Source organism: Chelonia mydas, chromosome 2 (genome assembly GCF_015237465.2).
Source record: "Chelonia mydas isolate rCheMyd1 chromosome 2, rCheMyd1.pri.v2, whole genome shotgun sequence".
In the NCBI taxonomy this organism is placed as follows: domain Eukaryota; kingdom Metazoa; phylum Chordata; order Testudines; family Cheloniidae; genus Chelonia; species Chelonia mydas.
Window position 1 is genome coordinate 171,944,125 of NC_057850.1, and position 13,085 is coordinate 171,957,209.

At 41.1% G+C, this 13,085-nt stretch overlaps 1 protein-coding gene across 1 annotated transcript in view; it reads right to left on the reverse strand.

Moving 5' to 3' along the window:
* Positions 1–5,705: 5,705 nt before the first annotated feature.
* POU6F2 (POU class 6 homeobox 2) overlaps positions 5,706–13,085 on the reverse strand; it is a 386,987-nt gene continuing 379,607 nt past the window's right edge. The window contains exon 10 of the mRNA XM_007058726.4: positions 5,706–10,865. Within this exon, the coding sequence (XP_007058788.4) occupies positions 10,361–10,865 (505 nt within the window). The 3' untranslated portion in view covers positions 5,706–10,360. The remainder of the gene's footprint in view (positions 10,866–13,085) is intronic.

Below are 13,085 nucleotides of genomic sequence, written 5' to 3' on the forward strand. Positions count from 1 at the left end.
TCAACTATCTGAAGCGGGGTTCCAAAGAGGATGGAGCTAGGCTGTTCTCAGTGGTGGCAGATGACAGAACAAGAAGCAATGGTCTCAGGTTGCAGTGGGGGTGGTCTAGGTTGGATATTAGGTTTCAGAGTAACAGCCGTGTACCACACAACAGAACCACTAACCCAGGAACCTATCCTTGCAACAAAGCCCGTTGCCAACTGTGCCCACATATCTATTCAGGGGACACCATCACAGGGCCTAATAACATCAGCCACACTATCAGAGGCTCGTTCACCTGCACATCCACCAATGTGATATATGCCATCATGTGCCAGCAATGCCCCTCTGCCATGTACATTGGCCAAACTGGACAGTCTCTACGTAAAAGAATAAATGGACACAAATCAGATGTCAAGAATTATAACATTCATAAGCCAGCCGGAGAACACTTCAATCTCTCTGGTCATGCAATCAGAGACATGAAGGTCGCTATCTTACAACAAAAAAACTTCAAATCCAGAGTCCAGCGAGAAACTGCTGAATTGGAATTCATTTGCAAATTGTATACTATTAATTTAGGCTTAAATAGAGACTGGGAGTGGCTAAGTCATTATGCAAGGTAGCCTATTTCCCCTTGTTTTTTTCCTAATCCCCGCCCCCGGCCTTCTGGTTAAACTTGGATTTATGCTGGAAGTGGCCCACCTTGATTGTCATGCACATTGTGGGGAGAGTGGTCAGTTTGGATGAGCTATTGCCAGCAGGAGAGTGAGTTTGTGTGTGTATGTGTGTGTGTGTGGGGTTAAAAAACCTGGATTTGTGCTGGAAATGGCCCACCTTGATTTTCATGCACGTTGTAAGGAGAGTGGTCACTTTGGATAGGCTATTACCAGCAGGAGAGTGAGTTTGTGTGTGTGTGTTTGGGGGGGGGGTGTGTGAGAAAACCTGGATTTGTGCTGGAAATGGCCCACCTTGATTTTCATGCACGTTGTAAGGAGAGTGGTCACTTTGGATAGGCTATTACCAGCAGGAGAGTGAGTTTGTGTGTGTTTGGGGGGGGGTGAGAAAACCTGGATTTGTGCTGGAAATGGCCCACCTTGATTTTCATGCACGTTGTAAGGAGAGTGGTCACTTTGGATAGGCTATTACCAGCAGGAGAGTGAGTTTGTGTGTGTGGTTTTTGGAGGGGGGTGAGGGGGTGAGAGAACCTGGATTCCTGCAGGAAATGGCCCACCTTGATTATCATACACATTGTGAAGAGAGTGGTCACTTTGGATGGGCTATTACCAGCAAGAGAGTGAGTTTGTCTGTGGGGGGGCGGAGGGTGAGAAAACCTGAATTTGTGCTGGAAATGGCCCATCTTGATGATCACTTTAGATAAGCTATTACCAGCAGGAGAGTGGGGTGGGAGGAGGTATTGTTTCATGGTGTCTGTGTATATAATAATGTCTTCTGCAATTTCCACAGTATGCATCCGATGAAGTGAGCTGTAGCTCACGAAAGCTCATGCTCAAATAAATTGGTTAGTCTCTAAGGTGCCACAAGTACTCCTTTTCTTGTTGGATATTAGGAAACACTATTTCACTAGGAGGGTGGTGAAGCACTGGGATGGGTTACCTAACGAGGTAGTGGAATCTCCATCCTTAGAGGTTTTTAAAGCCCAGTTTGACAAAGTCTTGGCTGGGATGATTTAGTTGGTGTTGGTCCTGCTTTGAGCAGGGGATTGGACTAGATGACCTCCTGAGGTCTCTTCCAACCCTAATATTCTATGTTTTACTGTTTCTCCAGAAAAATTCCTTCAGTTAGCTTTTTGTACCTTATGCTTATGGCAGTGATTTACTGTTCAACACTGGTAGCTAGGGTAGAACTGAGAAAGTAGATGCATCTAACGTTTGTGGAAAGGCATTGTCTCCGCTCAGTGGTTTGTGTTTTAAAAATAATAAAGTACGTAACAAAGTCATCTGAATGATCCTGGAAAGACTTATGCATGTGAATAACTTACTTATGTGAGTAGAACCAAAATGTCAATCGTCTTCAAAACAGCTGTGTTTGGTTATTAGTGTGTGTGTATGTGAGCGTGTGCGAGGAGAGAAAGATGAGTTTGAGTCAAATCCATAATTCAAACTTTGGGAGGTGTTTGAAATCCAGATTTGAATCCAGATCTGAGTTTTGTGACTTCGGCCCCACTCACACTAATGGTCATTGGGTTGGTGCCTAGAGTGGTACAGGAAGGTATCTGGGGTTATGAAGTGATGGAAATGATTAGCATATGATGGCAAGTTCAGTGCTTTTCGCCAACACATGAAAATGACAGGTTTTATATCATACATATCTCCTACCAGGCTTGTACTTGCACTCCCTGCTACTGTTTTGGTGAGATGTCTGTGGCAGACATTATTGAGCCAGTATGGGATGTTTTCTCTGGGCTACCTGGTTCTGAGTTTAAAATATGTGGGAGCTAGGGAAACGAGGGACTCTGACTACCCAGTCCTGAACCTTTCTGCACAGAGCACTGCACAGTGCAACTGATTGTGACTGAGACAGAAAGCATGCGAGTAGCGCAGAGAAAAAACACTTACTCCTCAATTATTTTTAAGATCACCATTCAGGAACGATTCATATTGAGACTACTGGCTTAACAAGCTTATTTAGAGACATGGTGAATCCCCAGATAAAAATGTAGCCAAGTCTCTAGAGAACACTCCTGCCTGATGAATCTATTTTGCTTTTGGAGCTTTCACTTCATTGAAGTTAAAGTCAGCAGAAGAGCATGTCAGTTCCAATATTAGCACTTTCTTTTTCCAGCTCTAGCACTAGACTGTGACTAGTTCCAATATGGCTGCCCAGGGAATAGGGTGTGTAAGGATTCTTCTTCCCTTACATGGCCACCTGGTCTTACCTCTGGGTACTGGGGTGGGAACTGCAGAAGATGCATGCCAGATCTTCCCACCATGAAGCAAATCTGCATGGAGGGGCAGGGGCAGTATGCAGGCAATGACTATGCATTGTCAAGTGAAAGTGTCACAGTGTTGCAGATTACTTCCCTCTCTGCCTCGCCACAAAGTGCAGAGCTCTAGGAAGAATTATGTCTCTGGGGCTCTTTGCCTCCAGTGCTCTGCATAGGCTGAGGCCTAAAGGTATAGTCAAGCACCTAGGAATTTGTCTTTTAGGGAAGGGAAACTGGCTGAGATTTTTTGAAGCCATTTCAGAGGCTTCTACTGATGCTGGTTTGGGAGCATGTCTAGTGTTGATAAGACAAGGTGAGTGAGGTAATATCTGTTATTGGAACAACTTCTGTTGGTGAAAGAAACAAGCTTTTGAGCCACACACAGCTTGTCTTCAGGTCTGGGAAAGGTACTCTCAGGGTATGGCTTCACTAGCAACGTTAAATCACTGTCGCAGCACCAGCGCTGGGAGAGAGCTCTCCCAGCACTGTAAAAAAACCACCTCCACGTGGGGAGTAGCTACCAGCGCTGGGAGCACGGCTCCTGGCACTGGTGCACTGTCTACACTGCCACGTTACAGTGCTGAAACTTGCAGCGCTCGGGGGGGAAGGGGTGTGTTATTTCACACTTCTGAGCGAGAAAGTTGCAGCGCTGTAAAGTGGCAGTGTCGGCAAGGCCTAAGTGTCACAGCTAAATGCAAGGTGGACCGGGCTGTGTAGCGTAAGTAGTTAGCACATATTCTAAGGGACCACTCAAGGGGGAGTGGCCCATTAACACCTGTGCAGTCACAGGACAAAAAGAAGGGGTAGTGGGTTACAGATTGTTGTAATAAGCCATAAATACAGTATCTCTGTCCAGTCCCTCTTTTGGTGCTCAACATTTTCTGCGACCTCCATCTAGCGCTCCCAGCTTCCCATCCTCTGTGCTCTGGAAATGCAGATAGTCACATCATGGGAGCAGAAGAAGGGAAAGGGTTTCCTGTACCCAACACACTTGTGCTGGAGCAGTTATGCTGTGATTTGTCCCAAAATACATACAAAAGGAGTTTCAGCTATTACTATGGTGGGTGTTCAAACAGCCGGGGTGTCCCAGTGCAGATGAACCTCTGTCCTTTACCATTCATATGGATCTCCTATTGCTGTGTGGAGAATGGAAGTCCAGCTTCATGAAGGATTTTGAGATTTCGAAATCTGGCTTAGTTCCGAATGGAACTGAAACCAGAACATTTCAGAATTCTCTGTGAGGGAAAAATCCAAATGATAGTTTGTTTCAGTTTTGAGTTTGTAAAACTTTGTATTATAACGTATATGAATACAAAATTTAAAAAATTCAAAATGTTCTGAAAATATTGACACGGGACATTTTGACATGTCAAATTTTTTTTTCTGGTTTTCTTCCAAAATTAAATTCCAACAAAACTGACCCAATTTTGTGAAGCATTTTGATTTTGATTGAATGGCATATTCTGAGGAATATGGTTCTGTCAAAGTTTCTTCAATCCACTCTAACGGAAAATCTTCCTTCTACCCACTACCATAGTCACAAAGGATGAAGAAAGAATTGAAGAGTGAAGCTATATAAATTATGCAAAAAATGTGAGAGAAACCTTTCGAGACAAATATAGAAGGCTAAAATCAGGCTTGCTTTGTTATGGAAGCTGTGGTGCACTGGAAGACTCAGTGGTTCTAGCCTTAACTTTCATTTGTGTTGTGTTTCATTTGGCCTTGGGGATGATACAAACTTACCTGAATGACTATGATATTCTTTAGACATTATCTCTACCCTGCATCCCATATTTATACAGAAATTAACAAGATATTGCTAGGGTCCTACCAAATTCATGGCCATGAAAAATACGTCACGGACCGTGAAATCTGGTCTCCCCCATAAAATCTGGTCTTTTGTGTGCTTTTACTCTAGACCAGTGTTTCCCAAACTTGGGACGCCGCTTGTTGAGGGAAAGCTCCTGCCGGGCCCGGCCGGTTTGTTTACCTGCCGCTTCTGCAGGTTCGGCCGATCGCGGCTTCCATTGCCCATGGTTTGCTGTGCCTGGCCAATGGGGACTGTGGGAAGCGGCGGCCAGTACGTCCCTCGGCCCGCGCCACTTCCTGCAGCCCCCATTGGCCGGTCACAGCAAACCATGGCCAGTGGGAGCTGCGATAGGCCGAACCTGTGGACGCAGCTGGTAAACCGGCCCGGCCTGCCAGGGGCTTTCCCTGCACAAGTGGTGTCCCAAGTTTGGGAAACACTGCCCTATACTATACAGATTTCATGGGGAGACCAGCGTTTCTCAAATTGAGGGGCCTGACCCAAAAGAGAGTTGAAGGGGGGGTCACAAGGTTATTTTAGTATTGCCACCCTAACTTCTTCGCTCCCTTCAGATCTGAGCAGCTGGAGAGCGGCAGCTGTTAGCCAGGCCCCCAGCTCTGAAGGCGGCACCCAGTGCAGAAGTAAGGATGGCAGTACCATACCCTGCCATCCTTACTTCTAAGCTGCTGCTAGCAGCAGTTCTGCCTTCAGAGCTGGGCTCCCGGCCAGCAGCTGCTGCTCTCCAGCTGCCCAGCTCTGAAGGCAGCACAGAAGTAAGAGTAGCAGTACCACGATCACCCCTTACAATAATCTTGCAGTCCCCCCACAACTCCTTTAGGGATCAGGACCCCTAAAATTACAACACCCTGACATTTCAGATTTTAAGAGCTGAAATCATGAAATTTATGATTTTTAAGATTTTTAAAATCTTATGACCGTGAAATGGATCAAAACAGACTGTGAATTTGGTAAGGCCCTAGATATTGCTAATGCTAACCTGGATGCCCACTTGAGAAGTTAATATTTTTACGTGTTCAGAAACGTGCAGGAAAAGGTGCATCCAACGGCAGCATCTGGATTTTTTTTTCTTTCAAGCATTTAACTATTTTTTTTATTGAACTGATGTGAAATTACATGAGCTCTGATCATGTGAATAATGCATGAGTTTTTCGACAAACACGATACAAGCTTATTTTTCATGTCAAACAATTCTTTATTTTTTATGGTACAAATTAAAAGTGACAGATCTGAAGCTGTTAAGAAATACACAAAGTGCAGCTTTACTGACCATACAGATATTGCTCTAGATTAAGTACAGTTTTTGTCAGTTTTTTTAAAATGTTAAGCAACCTGTGCAGATAAATCAGCTTTGGTTTCAAAGTCAGAGCAGTAAGGAGCTTTTAAATATCCAGTTTGGCTTCTTGGTCACAAGTCCACCAAATCAACTCCTTTTTAAATTATTCTTTTTTAAATAACACAATACAGTCCATTTCGTACTGCCATCTTTCCTGCTGCATGCTCCATGCATGGAAAAGCAGATCTCTTTGCAGTGCTTCATAAGTGACCCTGGTGACCATTCTGTAGATTATAGCACATAGGACAAAAAAAGAAATAGTAATATCACTTTTTTTTTTAACAATAAATAAACTAATGTGCCCCACATAATCTCAAGTTGGAAACAAGCAAACCACATGACAAAAAGCTCATTACAAAATGTTATCCAAACAGATTTTACAGTCAAACATTGACATGGAAATCGATTTCCTCTCTTATTTTATTTCTTATTTGAATGGTGGTCATTAACTGGGTACAAGTAGAGTGCTGAGGTAAAACACTGATGAACAGTTTTATTTCTGTATTTCTTTTTTTTTTTAAATAGTAACAGTTTAGTATTGCGAGATTGTCAGCAACATTTAGCCATATCTATACAATGTGCATATACCTACATACATTGAGCTTTGGTCCAGCATTGAGAAGACGAGCAAAGGCATTTTACATATTTCTTTTTGGTTATAGCTTGAGTTCTTTGATACGCCTCTACTTGTTCCTTCCTAGCTCCTTTTTGCTTTCTTGTTCTCTCTTTCTCTCTCTTTGTTTTCTTTTTTTCAGTTATAACATAAAGAAACCGGAACGTTTTGAAAGCATTTGATTTTTTAAACTGTTCAAAATAGTTTTTAGTGGAAAACATAAAAAGACAAAAACAGAACAAAAATTTTACTTGTGGTTCATTAGTCAAATAATTATGTTTTTTAAAAAAATCTCCTTTTAAACAAATTGTAAAACCGATATGCAATCATACATTGCTAGAGAGTCTCTTGTTTCATTTGTTGGTAGCAGCCTACCTTTTTGTCACATGGAAACTTAAAAGGTATTCGAATGTAATTGATATATGAAATTTGTTTACAAATGGAAATGTAGCCAGTAACAAACTAAAACAAAAAGATTTATGAGACGTGCATAATTTATCTCCTAAGAATCTGTTCAGGCACCACATATGCCTTATAGCAAAAATCTGTTCATTAAAAAAATTAATACAAGAAGCATTACAATACCTTATAAATAATTTACAAAACATAATACAAAATTAGAAAGCTATAAAAAAAAATCACCGCACATGAATGGTTTTAAGACTGTGGGATGAGCTTCATTTTTTTGTTCCAAACTGGCGATTTGTATTTATTTTACATTTTCACTGTCCTAGTTATATCCTTCCAGTATGTACTTTTGAACAGACCAGACCTTATATAACTGCTTTATATTTTTAAACATTTAGCATCCTTTATGTGATGTTTGGTTAACTTTCCTTCTCAGGGAATTTTTCTTTGCAGAATTTAGAGCAGTTCCTGGGAGATATGAACTCTAGTTTTTTGATAGAGCAAGGATGACAATTTTGGTCCCAGGGCTGTTGATTTTGTATGTGTGTGTGGAGTTTCAGAGGTGGTGGAATGGGTGATCACATTGCTGGTATTAATGACTGGACAAGCTGTAGTCCAATTAGTTGCATACTGAAGAGATGGGTAGGATTTTATGAGCATCCGCTTCCAAACACTGTCTATTCTTCATAGTTTCCAAGCTGGTCTCCTGATCATTGTATGAATTCAGTTGCAGCCACAAATATACATACCACAACTTTACCTTAATTAGCTAACTAGCTATATAGGTGTGCTTGAGGAAGAGAAAAGAAGAAGAAAAAGAAGAAGCAGACCCAGAGGGGCAGATGTTGCTATGAAGTTATTTCGCTCATCACTTCGAATACACAGCTTGGATTAGGGATTTTTATTTTCTGTTTCCCCTTACAAAATTTACCTGCACTTATTAGTAGGATTTTATTTTTCACAGATATTTACATTTCAACAGCAGGGAAAGTGACTATTCTTTCCCCCCTCAGAAAAAAGAACAACAAAAAAATATCCTTATACACCCTGCTGAAGTTTAAAGCCTAAAAAGTATTCACTAGAATGAGTCCAACCTGGGACAGTGAATCCACATCACTCTTCTCCTTTGAGCAGCTCAGATCTGGATGCCGTGCCACACATGGAAGGTGATCTCTGGAGCCTTAAGATTCCATGGGCCCTGCAGAGATTTTCTCATACTACATGGTGAATTCCATTAATAAAGCATAGAGAGTGAGATCCAAAGCCCATTGAAGTCAATGGGAGTCTTTCTATTGCTTTCAGTGGCTTTTGGATCAGGCCCTGCGTTCTTGAAAAAAATAATTCTGCAGGTGTAATTTGAAGGTTCCAGAGTTCTGGGACTGATTCAGATCCCATTTAGACTCTCAAAAATCCAGACCAACTCTACTGAAATCAGTGGAGTTAACTGGGATTTATACCAGCATAACTGAGAGCAGAATTTTACTCTACATCTGTACAATAGACTGAACCTAATTCCCAGAGGTGAACTTTTGGAAAGTCCAGATCAGGATGTGGCCTTTACCTTTACAATAGCCCAGCCCACAACCCTGGATCAGAATTTCAAGGAAGTTTGGATCTATATATGAGTTTTTCAGGTGAGGTTCACACCACACCCTTTTCCTTCTCTGAGCCTTGATATATTTTTTGATCCAATGACCATAGAGTTTTAGAAGATGCCAAGTCCATCAGGAAATGAAGCCACAGAGTGAGATAAGTTGCCTTTCAAAAAAATTTTTTTTCAGATGAAAAATGTCACAAGTGACCCTCCTCCCCCATTCCCAAAGGATATTTAATGCATTGTTCCCAAATCCTGATTGTTTAGGTTTTTTAGCCTGCCATGGCAGTACGCACCCACACAAACCCACACACATTCCAAGAGTAGCAGTTGATAGGGAAAACGTCGGTGCCAGGAGGAAAAAGGAGAGAAAAAAAAAGAAAGGCAGAAAAGATAAAAGTAGTAAAACAGTCCATAAGGGTGTAATGATCAAAATGTCCTCATTACTTCTTGACCTGTCCTTTTGTTTGTTTTCATCGGACTCTCACGAAACTTCTTTGGCTAGCAGACTTTGGAGAGAAATTGCTTCACACAGAACCGTACCATAGATGCAGTATCAAACCAAGTGTGCAGTTTATATTACAAAATTAGTTTTGGTAACCTCTCCAGGTTCATGGCCAAAGGACAGAGAAATCAGGAGCCATGCTGTTGACAACGAGCACAACATTGAGCGTGTGTGCTACACTGATAGTTCCTCAGACATAATTCTAATCCTTCTTTGTCCTCTATTGCATTTCAACATAATCTATATAAAAGTGTTTAGGTTTCACTTTTCTTTTAAAAATCTTTAAACAGTATTGGGAGAAGAGGGAGGGGGCAGGAAATGTGTTAGACAAATCAAAATAGAAACCAATACTTTACACTTTCAGGGGAAAAATACTGAACCCCACAATTCACAATAAAAAGAAAGTCATTTTGGCACACAAACACTTGGAGATTGCAAAACTGTGCAGATAAAAAAAATGTGTGTGTGTGTATGTGTGTGTATGTGTGTTTGTGAGCACTATGGAATGGCTTTAACACCTGTTATATCCACCTGTAGGGGGTGTGACAAAGGGTGGGAGAAATTAATCGTACTATTTTTTTTCCTCTGTAAAGTACAAATGTAAAAACTCATAACACAATTTTAAGCTTGTAAAAGAGTAGACTAACAATCTAGTTTGCAATGCCATGTTTCTGACTTTGGTTAATAGTTTTCATAGTGAATCAGCACTTGATACCTGAAAGGCTACAATCACTCCTCCAGGTGGCAGGCTTGTATTCTCTTTTAAACAGATAAAAGGTTTTTTTTTTCTTTTTTTTTTCTTTTCCTTAAAACATATTCACATTTTCATAATTCACAGAAAAAAAGTAAGCAGTTATTTGGTTTGCTTTAAGTCCATTTAAAAAACTGGCTTTTTTGGGTAGGTGGGGGGAGCTAATTCTACAACACACACACAGACTAAGTGCTGTGTATTTTGTTTGTTTTTGTTTGGTGGTTTTTTTGTTTTGTTTTTTGTTTTTATATAGGAAAACCCACGGACATTTATAAACTATTCTGTCCATCTTGTAGTTTTCTCAGTCTTTTACTTACAAGGGTGATGAATGGGCATTTTCAGAGTCCAAATGGTTAAATTTTTGTTTGTGTGTTTCCTTTTTTTTTTTTTCTTTTTTTCTTTTTAGGAGTTTTCTTCCAGAGAGTCTGTTAAGGGCTCCATAGGGACTGCTGTCGCAGGCTCATGCTGTTTTAAACGTTTAATTGTGTTCTTCAGTGCTTGCCTCTTATTGCAGAACCAAACTCTAACTACTTCCCGGTCATAGTTCAGTTTCTCTGCAATCTCTGTCATTTCCTGCCCAGAGGGATGAGTGTTCTTCTCAAAGTGGGCATTCAAGATCTCAAGAGCTTGTGGCGTGAATGAGGTACGCCTCTTGCGCTTTTTGGATGGTTCGCTTCCGATAAACTCAGTCAGGTTCTGCATACCTGCTCGATGGCGGGCCTCAGCCTCAGCCATCCACCGCTCAAGCACCGGCTTTATCTTCTGGGCACTTTTAGGGGTGATGTCCAGCTTTTCAAACCTGGCAGGATACAAAAGGCCAGGGTTCAGTTTGGCTGTCAGACTGCTAGCTATAGTGTTCTCTTGGGCTTCCTGTGGTAGGAAAAAGTGGCTTCTCAGGATGGTGTGTCTGAGGGAAAATTGAGAAAGAAGAGTCTTACACTGATGCTCTGCCAGGGTGGGACTTCCTGCCTGCCTGACTAATTGACTGGCAGAGGTAATTTACAATGGATTACAACGGAAAGCCATCATATATCTAGGTATATACAGATAGATAGTTAAGCAAACACAAAATGAGCACTGTGACAAAATACCAAGAATTCAATATGCTACATAATACAGGCTATAAAGTTCAGTTTTTGTAGTTCAAGATCAATTTTTCATGATCCTCAAATGCCTGAAGACTAAACCTAATTACAGGAAATGATATCAAAGGCAACTGATTCTTATTCACGATTAATTATCTTGTTTACCCTTCCATCCCATATTGTCCAAATGCCACAGCTTTAGTAATACAAAGCAACAGTGGCTGCTAGCCTCTGAATTTCAGATTTCTTTTCCCATTTTTTTAAAGCAATTTTCACTGTATGCAAGTTAACACCGTGTCCCTTCTCTGGGTAGGAAAAAAACCTCCCATAGCTACTGTAGTGTTCGGCTCAAGCAGCTGGACACATTGTAATTATCTTGAATGCCCGCACAACGTGCTAAAACAGACTCATGCCTTTCGGATGAAACCCAGCATAATAGTGCACTAATCTGCTGTGGCACCAAGCTGGGTTTATTATGGGATATCTGCAAACTGTGCTGGAATGATATCATTTCCTGTAAATGAGGTCTTCTATGTATCGTTTTGCCATCAAAAGTCCTTTGCTAGATTTCAGATCAAGTTTTACAAATATTGTGAAATATCTGAAGAAACACCACACAGAGCTTTCATTCTTTCAAAAACAACCGTAAGAACTAACTTCACTTTTCAAGTCTTCATTGTAAGTCCTTGCTGCTTTGCTTTCTCATTTTGTCTAGCTTTACATTTAAAATTCTTTAACTTTAATCAAATTCTGTAACATCACTCATTTGTATTTTTCCCATCCTCATTTCCACCCCGACCTTAGAATATTTAATGTTGTTGAAAAGCAACATTACTGCATGGCATCCTCTTGCACTATCCAGTCCTCATGGTGTGAAAGTGCCACTGCTCTTGGTAATTAGAAGATGCCTTAAAGAGGAGGCAGACCGAATCCATGCCTTTATGCCTCTTAACCCAGGGTCTGGAACTGGGATTCTGTAGCTACTGGTGCAGCATCAACTGCAGAGAATTCTGGATGCACCAAGTGGCAAGCTTCCAAAGCATCCCAGGAGCAAATATAATCTCTCACACACAAACAATTGAGGGGAATAACTAATGCGCCAGAAAATGTATAATTGGTGGTTAGGTTCCTATGGCAGTACTGACTGCCAGGTTTTCCCCTCCTGTTGTCCAGTGATATTTTGATTGCATAATGTATTTTTATAACTGTGTCACAAGTTTGGAAAGCGCCAATATTGATATGTATTGCATTTTATTTTTGCATGAAGAATATGTTCGTAAAGTGGAATATTATATTGCATGCACTGCAAATGGCACCAAGATATTCCACTAGGGCGTGTGAGTTGGAAATTCAATTTGCTTATCCTTTTCCCATGATGTTCATACAGTAGCTGCTTCTGTATCATTAAGGGAAAGAGAGAACTCAGTATTTCTGAGGAAGGCTATTCATGAAGTGGCCTGCCTTTGTGCTTAACAAGAAGTGCACTGTCATTACAGATTATTGCATCCCAATGGGATGCCTCAAAAGGTAGAGGGGAAAAGGTAAAAATGATAACCTTGCAAGCATTTGGGACCAGATTCTGAACCTGTTACTCAGGCTCAGCATTGATTCACTCCTCCAATACTCCCACTGATCTCAATGGGGCTACTGAGGGGAGGGGGGTAAGTGTGTACTTAATGTCAGGCTCCCCACTTCTGGCCCTTAATTAGCTATCTACTTCTAACTTAATCATAGCTGTGTTTTTCATTCTGATCACTTCGTGGGTAATCCTTTTTTCATTGTAATTCAAAGCATCCCAACCAGGTTACTGGGATCTGCATGTTAAAGGCGGGGGAGACGGGGGAGGGGAGTGGAGGGGAGAAACAAGATGAAAATAAACCAAACATAAGCAAAGCAAACTGCAATTTATAAGCTTAAAGTATGGCATGTTAAAAAGCAATCTACAGCTACTACAAATTGGCAGTTGCTAAAAACACTTCCTGTTTTAGGTGTTCTTTACCAATTGACCATACAGAAGAAATAAAATTAACAAGCAGCAATCG